General features: G+C 40.2%; 3 protein-coding genes across 5 annotated transcripts; all 3 read right to left on the reverse strand.

Annotated features, from left to right (window-relative positions):
* Nucleotides 1–49: 49 nt before the first annotated feature.
* kbtbd7 (kelch repeat and BTB (POZ) domain containing 7) lies at nt 50–3,435 on the reverse strand. Its single transcript, XM_017710837.2, has one exon. The coding sequence runs from the start codon at nt 3,106–3,108 to the stop codon at nt 1,207–1,209; it is 1,902 nt and encodes a 633-aa protein (XP_017566326.1). The 5' UTR covers nt 3,109–3,435; the 3' UTR covers nt 50–1,206.
* A 2,325-nt stretch (nt 3,436–5,760) lies between these two features.
* Nucleotides 5,761–6,781, reverse strand: wu:fc50b12 (uncharacterized protein LOC103911624 homolog). The gene is made up of 4 exons (XM_037539209.1): nt 6,718–6,781; nt 6,515–6,616; nt 6,255–6,418; nt 5,761–6,047 (listed from the first exon to the last, which is right to left on the reverse strand). The coding sequence occupies exons 2-4, from the start codon at nt 6,575–6,577 to the stop codon at nt 5,813–5,815; spliced, it is 462 nt and encodes a 153-aa protein (XP_037395106.1). The 5' UTR covers nt 6,578–6,616; nt 6,718–6,781; the 3' UTR covers nt 5,761–5,812.
* Nucleotides 6,782–9,587: 2,806 nt separating this feature from the next.
* Nucleotides 9,588–18,465, reverse strand: slain1a (SLAIN motif family, member 1a). 3 transcript variants are annotated; one of them, XM_017710838.2, is made up of 9 exons: nt 17,757–18,460; nt 16,740–16,876; nt 14,529–14,657; nt 13,855–13,965; nt 13,474–13,623; nt 11,925–12,266; nt 11,230–11,415; nt 10,790–11,072; nt 9,588–10,518 (listed from the first exon to the last, which is right to left on the reverse strand). In XM_017710838.2, the coding sequence occupies exons 1-9, from the start codon at nt 18,176–18,178 to the stop codon at nt 10,443–10,445; spliced, it is 1,836 nt and encodes a 611-aa protein (XP_017566327.2). In that variant the 5' UTR covers nt 18,179–18,460; the 3' UTR covers nt 9,588–10,442. The 3 variants fall into 3 exon arrangements, with proteins under 3 accessions (XP_017566327.2, XP_037395105.1, XP_017566328.2); XM_037539208.1 differs by lacking the exon at nt 13,855–13,965 and having other exon boundaries at nt 17,757–18,465; XM_017710839.2 differs by lacking the exon at nt 14,529–14,657 and having other exon boundaries at nt 17,757–18,457.
* Between the last annotated feature and the right edge of the window lie 264 nt (nt 18,466–18,729).

The following is an 18,729-nucleotide window of genomic DNA, read 5'->3' on the forward strand; positions in this document are numbered from 1 at the left end:
GGCCTAGTCTTTATTTACGACATATAAAAAATACACAAGCTACAGTAACTGCGCAGACAAAAAAACTTTATTTAATTAGGAGCAAACATATAAATAGGAGAAATAAAAGACATAAATCCGATATCATTTCTACATTCTCATGTAAAAATACTTGCATGGAGACAAATGCATGAGAATGAATAAAAACTAAAATACAAGACATTTTTAGATCCCAAAAGTGTATTAATACTGCTATTTAGCTGCATCTCTCAATACATACACAACAACACTGTTCACACTGTAACAGCGGTTAACCAAATTGGCATTATAATCCTGAGAAAATGATTTTTCAGCCTCTCGTGTTTATCACAGTAGCATCTGATTCTATACTACTAAAAGCATGTAAATTCAAGTAAAACAGACCCTCTGCACTTGTATACAACTGGAAAAGTCACTTATGGTTGGACAAATAATACCAATGTTGTTTAGTAATGCTTAAACCTTAAAAGGAAAGTCCACCGCTGTGTCATATTTTCTGATGATTAAATTGTTATGATGTAAACAAAGTCAGTCAAACTGGATCAAATTAAAATGCTTCATTCTAGAGAAACTTAGTGAGTCAGAATTGCTCACAGTGACAGTAACAACAAACAAGATTTTAACGTGTCTCAAAGTTACTTCACAGAAAGCTATCAAACAGAATTGTTATAAATCCATTATATAATGCTTGAGACATCGTTTTATGATAGTTTTATGATAACGTTTCGCCCTAAAACAAATATTTTCTAGATCCATTTATGGTAAAATAGTACCCAAAGAAAATGTAATTTTTTTTTTTGCATGTAACACTGTTTCACCATTATCAACATTACCTACAAAAACTCAGACAAGTTAGTTCATATAATTTTGGATACTAAATAAAATGACTTCATTTGTGCTGTAGGTATCGTGAGTTTTTAGGCCAAAATCTTACCTCAAACTATCATAAAGCAAATTATGAAAATAATTTGATACGTTTTATTAAGTTTCTCTAAGAGTTGTTAAGTTTCTCTACAATGCACCATCTCACATCAAACTCTGAATGGCTGTTTACATCTCAATAATTGAATTATGCAAAAAAATAATCTTATCAATGGAATTTTTTTTAATACCCACATTTGATACCTAGTTTATCTCCTACATACAGCCCTGTGTATGACGCTATGGTGACTTGATGCACAGTGTTTACTACCAGTTCTCATCAGAAAAAGAGCTTGAGCTGCCAGAATCTGAGTCTGCATCAGTCAAACCATCAAAGTCCCAGTCTGCACTGGAGCCACTGTCATCATCCTCCTCAGTGATGAAGTTCTGTCCTGAACTAAGGCATGCTGTGTACACACGGGCAGAGAGGCTTATTGAACCAAATGAAGATCCAAACATGGTAACGACATTTTTCCATGTATCCCTTGTGGAGTCATACTCGTGTATGACAAGCCTGTTTTTGTTGTGATGCACAATAGCGAGAGTGAGCAGAAGCAGTTTGCCATTGTGTTGCACCACTTGGTAGCTCAGAGCACTGCTGTCGATTGGTATGTCCCCAATACGCCTCCATTCACCTCGGGCCGGGTTATACGCTTTCACCACAGGGATGTCACAAAGGCAAATGATCTGCTCCTGAAAGACGCATGCTTTGTGCAGCTTATTGCGTTTTAAGGAGCCACGCTGGAGCCAGTGGTTTCTCTTGGACTCATAGCAAAGCATTCTTCTCTTGTTCACTACATAAAGTCGCTCATTTACAGTCACAACTTGCATTTTACCTAAGGAATGCGGCAGGGGGGCGACAAACATCCACTGGTTTCTCTGAATGCTGTAGCACTCAACCTCCTTGAGTCTGGCATCAGATACAGGGTCTCTTCCACCGAGAATGTACAAGTGCCCATTGAGGTAGCCAATGTACGAGTGCATCCTTCCTAGCAGCCGCTCAGCCAACTCCTGCCAGCAATTCAACAATGGATTATACACCCAGAAGTGCTTTGACAGGTGTGAGGCCAGATACAGGTTGTTCTCTGGTGTGGCACAGACTAAAAATGTCTCCATGGGAGACCGTTTAAAGTTCTGATTGCTCAGATTAATGACAGGCGATCCCATAGAGTAGATCTCTTCTGTGTAAGGATCATAGCACATGAAAGGTTCATTCGGTCGCCCAAAGAACAGGACCATTTCCTTCGCACTTCTGCCTATTCTCTGTTTTGTAAGGTTCATGCCTTTTGAAATTACACTGCTTTCTCCACCACCAGTCAAATCTATGAAACCAGAAAGGTGTTTCTTTATAAAAGGCTTTGACTTAAGGCCATCTAAATAAACCCTGTCTTTTTCGGTGAACAGTGACCATCGAACACATTTAAGGATGTGCAATGCATCCTCCGATTCTGGAAGCAAATTATTTTCAATCCAGTGTATCGCAACCGAGCACACTTTCCGCTCACAGTCCACATCCAGAGAATCCAGAGTGAGGATCTCTTTCATTTGTTTCATATCCAGCTCACACAGCTCCTTCCCACTGGCACTGAGCAGGGCGAAGTTCTTTGCTATGAATGCTTGAGCTTTGCTTTTCAGATCCAGATTGTCGAACGTGTCAGCAAATTTCAAAACCCCTGTGCAGTTAGAGAGGTCCAGCCTTCTGGTCATAAAGTCAGCACAGGCATGCCTGATGTATTCCAACTGCAGCATGTTAGCAGCTGCGTAAAGCCTTTGCACGTTGCCTTCTGTGACTGTCACTTTCCCAGTGTAACAGTAGTCGATTATAACGGACATCGAGTCCGCGTCCACATCGTGGATAGTTATCTTGCTCTGAGTGCTCTCGTACAGACCCCCTGTAAACATGCTCTTGAAATAGGGACTGGCCGCAGCCAGCACGTTACGGTTGCACTGGAAAAGTTTCCCTGTTTCAGCTCTGGAGGCGCAGTCTGAGGTCACACTGTTAGCCGAGGAGTCCTGCTCTGGCTCCACTTCAATAGTGACATCCACCAGAAGGCGAGAGTCGTAGAAAAATTTCAGCTCTTTCATCAAACTCGCTGCGTGACTTGAATCTTCGAGCTCCTCCGGACCACTGAAACAGTCCACTGTAGCCATTTTTAGCTTAAGAGGCATCCAGAAGCCGGTGTCGTGCCTCTCTAGTCGTAGGTACAGCCCAGGAAAGTTTGTTATGTCCTTGATATTTGGGTACTTCTCATTTTACCAACCCAACGGTCGCCGGCGTAGAGATAAGCTTTCCAATTCACATCCCCAAATGGAGAGCTAACAGCCTCCCGACGGCTGGAACAGGCACGTTTTCTTTGTTGCCTGATAGCGAAACCATGTTTCATGAACGAGAACGTGGTCTTGGTGACCACATGAGTTTATTTTCCATCATAAATGTGATAAATTTGATGAACAGCCCTTCTCCGGTCACTCATCTTGTTCTTCAGAGCTCGACGTAGCACGGCGCAGCCAACCTTGCTACCAAAGAAGCTGAAACATTAGGCACTGATTGGCTGCACACCCTGCGCTCTGCAGCAGCGGGGTTGGTTGACTCGACGCGTCCTTGTTTACTCTGGCGTTTAAACCAATATGCCGGTTTGGGCGCTGCTGCGCTTCATCTACTGAAGAGCAGCGTGTCTGTCGCTTTTAGTCCGCGAACAGTAAGTAGCCTTGTACACGATGAGATAGCGATTAAGCGTTGTACGGAGATAAATTCATACTGATAACAGTACATATGCTGAAGTTGGCTTCCTATTCGCCAGCCTCTTGGTCGAAATTTCCCGTTCCACCTTAAACGGTGCACCAGTTAATCCTGCTGCAACATTTAAGGTGGAACGGGAAAGTTCGAGCAAGAACCTGACCTCAGCTAGCTTCGTATGAAATGGCTCCTTGTTACTTGGTCCCTCATCCAGTAGTTATGTCTTTTAAAAATAAAATGAGAGAGAAACAGATTCAACCGTTTGAGATTAATTTTGACACACGTTTTTGAGAGGTTTAACAGATTTTAGGGGATTGGGGTCAATAAAACAGTAATGCTGCTTATCGTAGCCCAAATAAACGAAAGCAACAGCCTGCCTTAGGATTATGGAGACTATATTTGCTTGAAATACGCAGTGTTAAAGCTTCTTTGAATAAATGTTCTTCGTGATTAAACATGGCACAAGAACTTTTTCCACTGTGTCCGCATATATACATATTTTATGTGCATATATATATACACATCATATATGTATAAAATCAAGCCCCTAGGCCTGCAGACTGCTCCTACATACGTTTATGAAAGAATGGGCCGCTCTCAGGAGCGCAGTGGATTCCAGCGTGGTACTGTGATAGGATGCCACCTGTGCAATAAAGCCAGTTATGAAATTTCCTTGCTATTAAATATTCAACAGTCAACTGTCAGTGGTATTATACCAAAGTGGAAGTGATTGGGAACGACAGCAACTGAGCCACGAAGTGGTAGGCCATGTAAAATGACAGAGTGGAGTCAGCGGATCCTGAGACACATAGTGCGTAGAGGTCGCCAACTTTGCAGAGTCAATTGCTACAGACCTCCAAACTTCAAGTGGCCTTCAGATTAGCTCAAGAACAGCGTAGAGAGCTTCATGGAATTGGTTTCTATGGCCGAGCAGCTGCATCCAAGCCTTGCATCACCAAGCACAATGCAAAGCGTCAATTGCAGTGGTGTGAAGCACCGCCACTGGATTCTAGAGCAGTGGAGACGTGTTCTCTGGAGTCACGAATCACACTTCTCCATCTGGCAATCCGATGGATGAATCTGGGATTTGCAGTTGCCAGGAGAACGGTACTTGTCTGACTGCATTGTCCAAGTGTAAAGTTTGGTGGAGGGGGGATTATGGTGTGGCGTTCTACAGGAATTGGGCTCGGCCCCTTAGTTCCAGTGAAATGAACTCTTAATGCTTCAGCAGTCTGAGAGATTTTGGACAAGTTTATGCTCCCAACTTTGTGGGAACAGTTTGTGAACGGCCCCTTCCTGTTCCAACATGACTGCGCACCAGTGCACAAAGAAAGGTACATAAAGGCATGGATGAACGAGTTTGGGGTGGAAGAACTTGACTGGCCTATACAGAGTCCTGACCTGAACCTGATAGAACACCTTTGGGATGAATTAGAGCGGAGACTGTGAACCAAGCCTCATCCAACACCGGTGTCCGACCTCACAAATGCGCCTTTGGACGAATGGTCAAAAATTCCCGTACACACAGTCCTAACCTTTGTGGAAAACCTCCCCAGAAGAGTTGAAGCTGTTGTCAGCCCATCCTTTGCAGCTATATCACATTAAATCCTATGGATTGACAATGGGATGTCACTCAAATTCATATACATGTGAAGGCAGACAACCAAATACTTTTGGAAATATCGTGTGTGTGTGTGTGTGTGTGTGTGTGTGTGTGTGTGTGTGTGTGTGTGTGTGTATATATATATATATATATATATATATATATATATATATATATATATATATATATATATATATATTTATTTATACACACACACACACACGTGTGTATGTATATCTCAAACATGCAGGGCCAAACCACACAGGTTAGCAGTATTGCTCACCACTGCCCCTGGTGGCAGGTTGTTTACATTGCCTGAGAGATGCCACTGTCAGTTATTTGCATTCTGACACATAGTTGTGAGCTGGCAGCAGCTCTCAATTTTTGCAATTGGTAATTGTATTAATTTATAGGTATTTCTTAAATCAAACACGGGTAAAGGATTTTCCTCTACATATCTTTACTAAAATAAAGGCTAAAGACAACTGAGAAAAATAAAGACAACTGAGAACACATGCCTGCAAGGAATAAAGTTAGTTGTAACTGCGATTAAGTTCATTAATTCTGCGCAGGGCATCCTTATTGTCTATAGTCTTGTGCACTGTAATGAGAAAAGGAAAGGCAGAGGGTAGCTCCACTCTACGACTGAGTTTCTGGTGGCCCCAGTGGAGACAGCGTAGCCTCTCAGCCAGGTCCCGACGACCAGCTCGCTCCAGACCGTCCTGAAGCAGTTTAGTCTTATTGGGCTTGTCCCAAGAACGATCATACCTGTGTGATAAGAAAAATTAAATTTACATTAATTTAACGTTAAGATAAATGGAAAAAATTAAGAAACGAGTCTACATAAAAAGTAACATTTTTATTCATAAAAGTGTGCAGCCTTTTACTTATAACTGAAATAATTTGTGTATCTTCATGCTAGCCTGAGTTAACAGTGTTATTTATCTATTTATTTTGAGGTTTGCTGGTTTTTACCAGGATTCCAGCATGCTCTTGGCCTGAACCCTTTTTTCATGAGATGTGGCATGAAACTGCCTCACTTCATTTCTGGTGAAACCCAGTTCATATGCAAGAACTGTCCACTCAAAGCCCAGCTGCTTAGAGATATCCTGAATAGATTTCATATTGATCACAGCATCCTGAGAGACACAAAAGATATGTATTGGTTTTTATTTTTAATCAACATCAGTTTGGCCTCATATGTTTACAGAAAGGCAAGGATTAATAGGACTCACCTCCTGAGCTTTACTTGGCATTTTGTCCACACGAGTCCTCACGTAACAGTCCTTTCCATCCATGATTGTCCCATAAACAAAAAGCAAGGGTCAGTGATTACTCTGATGTTAAGGAAAACAACCATTTATGTATGTCTACTCAACTAATAGGGCAAAACAGGTTGGTTACATGAGTGTTAAACAAGCTGTAAAGAAGCACTCACTTTGTTGTTGCTGCACACAAAAGTCAGATCTCTTTCACTGGCTTGGGGTGTCCATGGAGATTCTCCAACACAAATCTGCTCTGTTAGAAATTAAGTCTTTATTTAGGCCGAGCTCACCCAGTTGAGTCCACTAAACTTAATGCGGCATTAAGTCATGTCACGTGACTCACAGTATACTGTGTACAATTAGTGCTTAGATAGTTAGCTTCTTAAGTACTGAAAACAAAAGTGCACTGCAGCAGATAGTGTTGTGTCAGCCTTTCATCTTAATGCATGATCTGTACGTATCTGCCAATGTTGACACATAAACTTTATTAAATGTACAAATGAAGACTTCATCTACTTGGATAAGCGCTACAGAAAAATAAAATATTTCTACAGGGTTACAAAAATACTAAAATGAATAAAATAGAAATATTTTAGCATAGTAGCTCAGTATTATCTGAACATTCTACTCTTACAGAGTGTTGTAAATACATCATCAAGTATCAGTTTGAAATAATGGTTAAACCTAAACATCTGTCTAATTTGAATACCAATATGAATCTGATATCATCATGCTTCCTTAATCTCATCTTCAAGGTCAGCCATAGGTAGCCCGAAGTAAGTTATTTTCTATGCCTCATAACATAACATCTGGTATTCGACAGATGTCAGTTCTTGATCAGGGATCGATAGTTTTTCTTTTATCCCTTGATCAGGGATAGATAATTTTTTGACCCTAGATAAAAGTGTCTGTGGAGGCCCCCCTTTACCCCTACACTTACATTGACCATAATGCCAGAAATTGCACAAAAACAGACCTGCAAATTAACTTTAAAAAGCCCATATAATGGAAATTTGATTCCCTGAATGTTTTGCAGTAAAAGAGCTTGTGGTATGTAAACACTGTTAAAGTTTCAAACTGTACCATTCATTGCCCAGACCGTACAGTTCATATGTGGAAACTAAGCTGTTAAAAATAAAAGTTTGTCATTAATTAATTGTTTCAGTGATGTTACGAAAACCTGTGCATTTGCATATATCCAATTATTCAGTCAACAGCAGTTAACCCCGTTGAGTGTTTCAGCCTGATATTTCCATCTCAAGGACAGTTACAAAAACAGCCTGTTTAAGGGATTAAGGGATAAGGAGAGGTTGGAAAAGTGAATTTGCCTGTTTTTGGTTCATAAAAACACACAAATGTTTAAGTGGACATCAAGGAAAAATATTAATTTCAGGACATTACATTACAGCAACCCATAATAAACCATATGTGTTTGGACTTATAGTTCTCAGCTCATACTGTGAACCTAACTCAATCATGCAGGTTTCTCCTGTACCACATCTGGAGGATTTGACCCTTTCTCTCTCAGGAGGCCATCCAGGTGTTAGTTCAATCGCTTGTTATCTCAAGGCTTCACTACAACAACTTGCTCTTCCTATGAGAGCCACCAGGCCCTTGCAAATGATCCAGAATGCAGCAGCATAGCTTGTCTTTAGTTTTCCTGAATCCATTCATGCCACTGCACTGCTGCACTCCCTTCACTGGCTTCCTGTAGCTGCCCACATCAGATTCAAAACTGAAATGCTTGCCTACAAATCCGAAAGTGTTCCAGCCCCACCCTACCTTGATCAAAACTCTTCTCTCTCCTGGCACCCAGGTGGTGGAATGAACTTCCACTGGCTGTTCGAACAGCAGTCTTAAAATGTAGACCGAAGATCTATCTCTTCGTACAGCACTTAAGCAGTAATCTAGATACGTATTGAGATTTATTGTTTTGCACTATGTTTAATTCTGTATCTTTCTAGGTATCAGCACTGTCTTTGTCACTGTGTCTTGCAGTGTCTGAGCTTTTTGTACTATATAGGGTACATTCTCTGAGTGGACATTAAAGCACATTTGTAAGTCACTCTGCATAAGAACATCTGCTAAATGCTGTAAATGTACATGTAGTGATTAAGGTATAAGGGCTACTCGTTCATCTAATTTGTTTCTGCAGTGGGCTGTCCCTATTCTTTAAGCTAATGGTGTGAGGCCAATCAAGGCCCCTGGGCACTGGCCCCACTGGCTTGGTCAATAGTCCATACCTCTCTGTAAACCAAGTTACTGGATTAAGAGATAGCTTACACAATTCTTTTAATCAGTGCTATGCTCTTGATACAGAACTGTACCTCTCTTTTCCTCTTTCCACCTCCCATGTCCTGGGAGCGATTGCTTCTTTAACACTTCTTCTTGGATGCAGACCCATCCCTCAAAACTGTCATAACTGATCTGCAGGTCCTTCTTGGTCTACAAATGTACTCTTACATCATGCACTACTCCTCTACAAAGCATCTAGCAATTCTCCAGTGTGACCTCAGTGGTGGAGCTGGCTCCCCTAATTTCTGAACTGCCCTTTCTCTCCTTCCAGCAGTCATGAAGCACACTAGATTTCCTATTCATGAATCTTTAATACCAAGACAATGCAGTGCTCAAGCTACGTTTATTTACTTTCTAGGAAGTACTTCTTTGATAAATGTACACATGACTAGGATATCTTATTAAGATAAGACTCTTTATCTTGTGGGTTATCCTGTACCTACAAAATGACTAAATGTGAATGTAATGCTATTAAAGATAGCAGAACAACTCTGTCAAATGTGGGCACTGGAACTGAGAGCACTTAAAAACCGTTGAATCATGAATATCAAAAACACTCCTTTGGTAGCACATATATGTACTAAAAGTGATTGTAAAAATATTTCTAATTTTGTGCAAGTAACTTGGATATTGGGAGTACAAAAAAATCCTAAAAATCTCTTTTGTCCTAGTGCCACTGTGTTGATAATCTTTTGTCACCATCTGGAGGTAAACAGTGTAATATACAATCAAACACTAAAACAAAAGGGCAGGTGACTGGCCAGTGGAAAAGCCTTTATTTCAATGTTAAAATACACTTATTTGCATTCCCTTCATGTTTTTAACAAAAAGTGTTTAAGATGTGCAATTCATCAGCAGTGCTCCTTTACATGAGCATCTTGTAAACATACAATTATGCATGTCCCACTTTGCATTAAGAGGCATTTGTACTTACTGTAGAATTGAAGAGTAATTACTAAGAAAACAAGACTATGACAGGAACTGTATTAATGTGTAATATTGTCAAAAAAACCAACCTGTTCATTATTGACATGACAAATCTTTGTTTTCACAGTTACAGTTTCATTTTCTAGTCACCAATGTACTTATCAAAAAGTGCTTCTTTAGAAAGGTTTAGAGAGGAAAGGTTCAGTAGTACTAGATGTGCTTTGTGAAAAGAAACTTAACTGGCAATAATCTGTTCTTTTTTAACAAACGTAACAGTAAAAGCGCAATTTGGGAGACTATAAACTTATGACATTAAAAACACTTGACGTTAGGCACTAAAAATGACCAATATTTGCCTTAACTAATTTATCATCTTACTTGATGCTTGGTTTCTGTAACAAACAATGAAATAACAAACAGTGTTAATTAGAGGAGAGTAATTTGAATGTAAACAACTGTATGCATAATGCTCTAATCAAAATGTTTGGCCAAAGGGCATATTGCAGTTATTGTTTTTATATTGCATTAACGCAATTAACACTGCTAACCTTCTTATACCATCACTTATTGTAACATTCCTTCTCTTATCAGCTTCAATTTGTGAATAACAGCTTTGCCCAGCCCGCTGGGCTTGAAATACTGTTGGACGTTTGTGGACGGCAGTAGTTATCCAGCATCAATAGCATCCATCCTTCCAGCTTGTGTCGCGCAGGGTGGTCAAAGCAGCTATGCTCTTTGGGGGCGTAAGTAAACTGATAATAATAAAAAAAGATAATTTTAGGATAATAAACAATGTAATTAATATTGTAAATAATAAAGAATTCTAAATATAACAGTGTTAACTGTATTATCCTACAAGCAGTAAACAATGATGCAAATCCATTTATAGTGCAGCCATGTAGTAGCATACAATAAAATAATGACAATAAAATAATAAAATTTGTGTTTACAGGTCCTGAATATTTCCAAAAATTAAGGAATCTAATGTAGGTTATTTTGAAAACTGTCACCAGAAGTGATTACCTGCGCACTGGCTGAGCGATTTTGCTGCGCGAGGTCCCAGTGGTTCCAATGAAGGAGGCTGGTCGAGGTAGAGCACTGCGACTTGTAGAGGACGAGGTGCTGGGTTTACTGGGGAGAGGAATGCCACTGCTGGAGAGAGAGTTTAAGCTAATTGACGAAGGCATTGTGGTAGGACCCTGTATCGTTGGACTGACGTAGGCTGTGGCCTTCAAAGGTTGTCGCGTTGCCATGGAGAAGTTGCCTATACTCTGTACCCGCTGCTGCAGCTGACCTGGAGAGGGAACTGGAATAAGAGTGGTAGTTTTATAAAGAATAATTCAATCTATATTAACAAATTACAAAGCAAAATAAAGAAATCATTTTATCTTTAAACCTAACAGCCCATATTAGTAGGAACTGTTCCTTATCTGGTGAAGATATGTTTGCAGTGTTGGCCTCACTTGCAGTCTGAAGCCTGGCAAGCCCACTTGACGAGTCAAAGCTCTGACTGTTGCGTAATGAGGATGATGAGGATGAAAATGACGGGAACGCTGTGTGGCTGGCAGGAGCAGCAACGCTTGGGACACTTGGCACAGACAGCATGCTGGGAGCTCGTATCAGGTTTGGCATACTTCTCCGCAACTTGTCTTAAAGCACAGATGACATCCAGTAAGATACTAAATTAACAATTAGTGAATAGTTACCCATTAATTATCACATTAATTACATTCTTTACAAGTCTACTATCATTTCTCTGACAGCTCTGCTGCTTAATCCAGCATATGCTGGATTTTGGCATAAACAAAGTAACATTTGCTGTCTATGCTGAGAGCCGCCATTCAACCAGTTATAATCAAAAGATTTGACTCACGGTCAGGAAATATCACATGTGGTATTCGTAATTTAAAAAATGACTGAAGTAAATTAATTACAGATTATGTCAATGTCAATAAGTGGAGTGTTAAAAAAAAAAAAGTCAATCATTAACTGTGAACTAATATAACAAAAAATCCTCTGTAGTTTACTATGATAATTGCAAAAGCACTGCTTTAGCAAAACATACAGTACAAAATACAGTAGTTAACAAATGCTTTATTTTGTGCTTTCACTATAAAAGCAGTAATTCAGTATTGCCCATGTTGTGACACATGCTGACCTGTGCTGGTGCGGTAACTCTGTGCTTCGTTGGCTGTGTAGCTGGTTGTGCTGGGGCTGGGGTTGCTGAGCTGCTGGTAGGACAGGCTGCTGAGGTACTGTGGGCTGGAAGGGCTGCGGCGGGGGTCTCTGGGGCTGGAGAGGTTGTATGAGTGGGACAGGCTGCGCTGCATAGACCCTGTACGGAAAAGCCGAGGCTGAGGAGGTGGTAGATCATCACATTCCTCCTCTTCCTCCAGCTCCACCGTGCTCCTCCCCGGCCGACGCAAACCTGAGTGCACAGAAAAGCTGGAGCTGCGGCGAGCGACCGTGGCCGAGGTAGTGGCGTACTCCTGACGCAGACCTGAAGTCAAACGTACACTTGTAAACAAGAATCACAGGATGTGAGTAACCTGTAATACGATAACAAAGTGATTCACCATCTCAAAGGTGTTACAATACAAAAAAGTGATTCTGTGATGCATGATATATTACTACATTGATATTTTGTCCTATCCCTGATCCACTGTAGGCTTGCTTACTGTTGTGGTAATATTATCTCAAGATTAGGATTATGACCAATAGGGTGCCTATGCATATTCATTGTGTAGTCTTTTCCTGTCAGTTTTGTAAAGCTTGAAGTAGCCCTTTGTTTGGAAAGATGCATCTGTAAATTGTTCTTGAATTCTAGCATTGTCACTGTTTGTCATATTTTGCTCACCCCGTACTCATTTTCAATTTCATTAGCGCCCCCTCTAGGAGTTATGAAATGTGACATTCTGATAATTCAAAGTGGCAAAAGATACAATTTAGAGCACCTATGTATTTACTAAGAACACCAGTACTAAGTACCAGTGTATTAACAACATACTGTGAGAGGAACTATCACAGTATATTGCTGTATTGATTTTTAGTCCCACTACTACATATATGGAGCAACTAGGACACCAACTATTGTATCAGCATCATATAGATTTTAGCCCTTCAGAATAGACATAATAAAGCTCAGTAATAAAAGCTTGCTGAATAGCAAATTTTCTGAGCAGTCCTGGAGCTCAATTTATAGAAAATAGTAATTTACTTCGCAGTCACAATATTGATCGATAAAATCACAATTAGAATTGTTCAGGCCTAATATACACTCTTAAAATAAAGGTTCCTAAATGGTTGTCCTACACTAACAGTTCTAGGAAACCCCATTATTTGGTTTGCACTTGTATCATATACCTAGTTCTCTATTGCTCTATTAATTTGCTAATAATTCAATATATTGCTAAATCAATATGTTCATATTGTTGCTGTTCAAAAATAATAAAACCATATGTAGCCCCCCCCTCCCCTTTTCATCATTTGAACATAGCAGCTGCCCTTTACATTGTGTTAACATTTTATGAAGAAAAGGCAGTGAGAAATGCTCCAAAAATCCCAAAATCTCTTTCCATTAACTTGCATTAAAAGTTAAGAGTGTTTTTGTCTTCTCGTGTAAAGTTACCATTTTGGAGATGCATGATTTTTTTGGACAGTGCTCGTACATTAAGGCTGATTAGTGTGGTGTGCAACAAAGAACATACTCTCTTCTTGCAGTCGGGCCATGACCTGCACGTCTGTCATGTCCTGAAGTTTATAGTCCATAGAGATTGAGTCATCCTCCAGCTCTGAGGTGCTGAAATCATTGTCCGTGGAAGACTGTGGGCTGACGGCTGCATGTGGACGACTGTAATCTACAGTGACGAGAGGGTTAAAAGTGAAGTCTGGGAGTAAAAGTGTCATAGTTAAGGCATTTCTATAACTTTTACTATTACATAACATACTGAATGTGACTTTTCATACAAACTATGTATGAAGACTTACAGAATCAAAAATATATTACATTATATTTGTGGGTGGTAGTTCCACATTAGCTAAGCTGCTTGTAAAGCCCAAGGATGAATAATGGACATGACAAGGCTTACTCTGAGTAGCCGTGTGATAGAGGAATGAAGGAGACCTCTCGGCCAGGCCACCGCAACTCCTCCCAGTGAGAGGCTGCTGCAGCAAGCATTGGCTGGATGGAGAGGATGGCGCTAAATTAACAGAGACATGAAAAGTAGCTCATTGTAATGGATTCACAATATTTGAACTTGGATGATGAATGTGAAATGACTTTGCTCATAATGTGGGGCCATTATATTTTTAAGTGGTAGTTATAAATATAAAAAATGAGCAAACATCCAATTTCAAGTGCATATTTAAACCACTCAAAATGCAAAGGACCGTAAGTGAAACACAATATGATTGTAACAGCTTTGCCACAGAGAACATATGCTGCTGCAGCCACTCCACAGATGATGTCACCAGAGCCTGTAAATAATGTCTCATATTTCACTAAGTCTAAAAAATATGCTGAGTTGTGCTCAAAGACATGGCATATCCTTTCTTTCTAAAGCAAAAACAATAGCCATAACCATCCGATCCAGCCTAAATAAGCACGATGCTCATATCATGAAAGAAATGCAATGAGATGTTTTACAATAAGTATACCACTGATACATATGCATATAGTGCCTCAGCAATTAGAATGACTCAGTAAAAGCAAAATTATTGCTTTATTTTTAATATGTTAGTATAGCTGTAGTGACATTGTTACCTGTTTGTTCAGTTAGTGTGGGTTTAGTAAGAGGTTTAACAGGAGTGCTTAAGGAGGAGAGTCCATCTACAGGGCTATAGGCAAGGGAAGATGAGGCATAGCCAGAGAGGACGCCTCGGCATCTTTTGGCTAAAGAAAGGGAAGGAATGTTAGTAAGTTATTATACATACAGGGTAAACAGTAAATGTTTCAAGTTACTTAAAACTTAGTTAAAAGGGAATTCCATCAGTTTTTTTTCGAAATATCAATCATTAAGATGTAAATAAAGTCATTCAGGTTTGTTTAACTAGTTGAAATACTTTATTCTAACTTGTCAGAATTGTTCACAGTGGTGGTGACTGGAACCAAACATCTGAATGCCTTGAAAAACTACCTCACAGAAAGCTATTATACAGAATGTTTAAGCATATCCAGTCTGATGCATTTTTTCACAATATTTGATGGATAAACATGCCTAAAACATTTTTTAAATCCAGGAATGATGGATATGTACATACAGGACATAAAGCAAAACAGTCCTCAAATAAAACTTTTTCTACTATTTTACTATCATCAACATTACACATAAAACAAAGAAGACATGTAGGTTCACTGGTCAATCTGGGTTGTAAATACAATGGTGATATTTGTAGACATTACAACCCCTGGTTCCAATCAACACCACTGTAAAGAAAATTACATTTCACATTAAAACACTCTGAATGACATTGATTTTTGAAAAATCAATGGAATTCTCCTGTAAGATGGAGACTGAAGGTTATAGAGCACAAGGTTAGAGCTTATTTTTGCTATCAGGGATGTGACTGCACCAACAACATTTCAGTTCCCATATATGCCCCTCTGTCAATCTTAAATTAACACTGCAGTGGGATGCATTTTGCTCTGAACATTAAGCTAATTTGGAGTTATTGGTAGGCAAACAGAGCACTGTTTTTTTTAGCATACCTTACACAATTAGCCCTGCCACGACAGCAATGAAAACTAGCATTCATGTCTACCCACAAAAACAAAGCTTTTTAGAGACTGGCGGAACAAAGCTGTATTCATGACCCCCTAGCACAGAGCCAACCTTGCTCAATCTGGCCTTTCAACAGCAAAAAGAACGCAAATCTCAACAACACACTTCTCTGTAAATACATCTTATACATTATTTATATGTGGACTGATCCAAATGGGATAACTGATATAAAATGCTATCCTCATGCTTTTCCCCTTTCCTGGCTGAGCTGTGTATTGAAACTAGAAATGAAGCCGCTAAACTCCAGTTTAGCAGAAAGGGTTAATAGTCAGGGTTTCTATGGTTACCATCTTCTCCACCATGGCTGCAAAATACAAGGCTGAATATTTCAAGACTGAAATGAATTGAGGAGTGGAAAAGGCTTTACACTTATCATAGTTTTTTCTGTGTCATAAGCAGATGAACTGATATTTTTAATACTTAGTATTTGTACTTAGTACTGTAGTATATGCAGAAACCAAAAATGTAACAGACCTATTAATAATCTGTTCTGTAGACCATTCCTAGTGCTATATATGTCTCTTAAGATGCCATTTCTATATGCACGTTGCAGCTCATAACTTCAACCTTGCCTCAGTCCTCACTCGGTGCTTTTGTGCTGTCACTTAAACCACATGGTTCTCTTTTTATTTTCAGAGCATAATTACTGACCCTTTTCTTCACAGCAGCGTGATTATATCCAAGTAGATTGACACTTACATAACTGTATAATCCAAGTTTAATACCAGGGTTCTTCTTACTTTTTGCATGTTCTCACAGTAGTCTATATATAAAATAACTGACAGACGAAAAGAGCACAAATGATTTCATCCACTGACAAGAGTTTTAACAAATTCACAGTACAGGCTCAAACACGATATTTTTAGTGACATCACATTTCACATATCAGACCTTAAGAACCAGTTAATGACACAGCTGATCTCTACTAAGAGAAAGGCTGATGAAGAAAAGCTGATTATTGCAGTCTGAGGATGAATATAGCAGCTATTATTAAACTGCTTTTCAGACAGACTTAAGCTTCAAGTGAAATCAAACGACTGACTGTCACATAGGGGACAGCAAGTTTCCAGTTTTGTTCGAGGTCTAAGCCCCTTAGTTCAAAAACTACATTAACTCAGATATAATCAAGTCCAACTTTCTGTCTTAGACTGGAGATTGAACTTGTCTGTAAGGATGTGAGAAGGTCACCATACCTTGCTCTAGTCGGTAACATAACGAACGCTTAGCCAACTCCACCTCGGGGCTGGGGTTATCAAGCACGTGTCTACACCACTGCAAGGGGCTGAGGGGGTACTGAGGGTACAACTTTGCTTTAGGAGACACATACAACCTGGAGACAGAAGAGATACAAGTCAGTTTACAGCATGGGATGTGCTGAAGAGATGTTCAGCGAGATAAGGCTAAAAGGCATTTCAGCAGATTGATGGTGAGATTGGAACAGGGAGCCCAGTAAAACAATCAGTTTGCCATGGATTTGCCAGTTACTGTGACACAATTTCAATAGGCTGATAAGTTACTACATACATGTGATTGAAGAACATAATAAATCATGTCTGGATTATTGATTCAGGACATATGGTTGAAAGTCAAGATGATGTCAGGATCTATTAAGGAATGCTGATTTTTATGATTTATGATTGAGGCCTGAGAGCCACATAGACCATCCCCACAAAAGGTGGGCCGTCACAAACTGTGAGGCATTTCACCATTAACACAGATGCAAGTTTTAATATCCCTGTAAATGTTACTGGTATATCAAAACAATACTATAGGATCTAGGAAGATGGCAGATGCTTATGTGGTGATATTAAATGTCCTATTGAGAGGCTGTGAGTAAGCAAATCTGATCCACTTGTAAAGATCTTCTCCATCAGAACCCTTTAGATAAGAGCACTTCAGATGTAAACAGACCCAACAAAGGACATCTAGAATAACACATCAGCTATTGGTGCAGAGGGACCTCTTTGGTTACTAATAAACTGGAGCTAAATGATAGAGATAACAATATTGGGCAGATACGTCACATTCAAATCAACAATCTGCATAACTTTCCCTCTCTATACACAATATTAACTAAGGCGAATTCAAATTGACATGGGCAGCACTGTTGATAGTAAACACAGTGTTCCTTACAAAACAACAGCATTTAAACGCATTTCAGACACGCTGGTTTAAAATCAGGTCAGTAAAATGGAGCTGGGCTGCAGTACCAGGTGTCCTCAGCCTGTCCATCGATGGGGAGAAGAGCAGAAAGGTCCAACATTTCAGCCTCGTCCAGCGCTGTTTGCTCGCAGCCGTTGTTCTCCGCCTCCCTCTGAGGATGGAAATACGGATAAAGCTCCTCGGTCGTGTGGGGTCCAAACGAACCTGTGGCGGACGGGGAGGAAACAGAGTAATTCCCTGTATAAAACTGGCCCGCGGTGAGGAGTCCAGAGCAGCTGGAGTTTGAACACAGATGGCCAGCGGAGGGGCAGCTGTTGGCCGTGTTTGCTCTCGTCCTCAGCTGCTCGTTCTGGCGCTCCAGTTTCCGCACGAGCTCCTGGAGCTTTTTCACCTCCAGCTCGGCGTCCATAACCTTACTGTTACCGTTGACGTCCGCCATCATTTGGAGATTCAGCACAGCCGCTTCCATTGTACCCAGCAGTAAAAAATGGTGGCGAGGATTTCACCCAGCGCGGCAGCTCACAGCTTTAGCCGCTCGGCTGGCAGCGCCATGCTTCATTCAGATGCTGAATGTGATGTGCTGGACGCAAAGCCTGGCTCTCCGTGTCCCCTCCCCTCAGCTCACAGCACAACACAGCACAGCACAGCGCACAGGGCTGCGAGCCTACCGGGCATTTTAAAAGAGCTCTCCTTTTGTTCGGCAGGTCTGGCGTGGTGGTTGGAGAAAAACATCTATTAAAGGGGACTTCAACCGTTTTTTCAAAATTTCCAGACAAAACAGAGGTTGAGATGTAAACAAAGTCATTCAGAGTGTTTTAGTGTGAAGTGTTGCATTGAAAAGACGTACAACACTCTCAGGTTCTCTTTACAGTAGCGGTGATAGGAACCAGAGGTCTACAAATGCAAATATGTTTTATTTGCTGTCCAAAATAACGAATGAAAACGCGGTTGCTGGAAGAAAAATCTCCATTTTTGACATTTTTCAGTTTTTGACATAGTTTGAAAATACCCGTTTTCTTT

The sequence above is a fragment of the Pygocentrus nattereri genome, chromosome 6 (genome assembly GCF_015220715.1).
Source record: "Pygocentrus nattereri isolate fPygNat1 chromosome 6, fPygNat1.pri, whole genome shotgun sequence".
NCBI classification, from domain to species: Eukaryota; Metazoa; Chordata; class Actinopteri; order Characiformes; family Serrasalmidae; genus Pygocentrus; species Pygocentrus nattereri.

What these genes read in the sequence shown, in the direction of transcription:
- slain1a (XM_017710838.2), bottom strand. Translation starts at nt 18,178, where the DNA reads ATGGAAGCGGCTGTGCTGAATCTCCAAATGATGGCGGACGTCAACGGT. An exon ending in TGCCAGGCTTCAGACTGCAA is followed by an intron (nt 11,073 to 11,229) that starts GTGAGGCCAACA and finishes CTCTTATTCCAG; the next exon opens with TTCCCTCTCCAGGTCAGCTG. An exon ending in ATCGCTCAGCCAGTGCGCAG is followed by an intron (nt 10,519 to 10,789) that starts GTAATCACTTCT and finishes TATTATTATCAG; the next exon opens with TTTACTTACGCCCCCAAAGA.
- wu:fc50b12 (XM_037539209.1), bottom strand. Translation starts at nt 6,577, where the DNA reads ATGGATGGAAAGGACTGTTACGTGAGGACTCGTGTGGACAAAATGCCA. An exon ending in TGCCAAGTAAAGCTCAGGAG is followed by an intron (nt 6,419 to 6,514) that starts GTGAGTCCTATT and finishes TGTGTCTCTCAG; the next exon opens with GATGCTGTGATCAATATGAA. An exon ending in AAGAGCATGCTGGAATCCTG is followed by an intron (nt 6,048 to 6,254) that starts GTAAAAACCAGC and finishes CTTATCACACAG; the next exon opens with GTATGATCGTTCTTGGGACA.
- kbtbd7 (XM_017710837.2), bottom strand. Translation starts at nt 3,108, where the DNA reads ATGCCTCTTAAGCTAAAAATGGCTACAGTGGACTGTTTCAGTGGTCCG.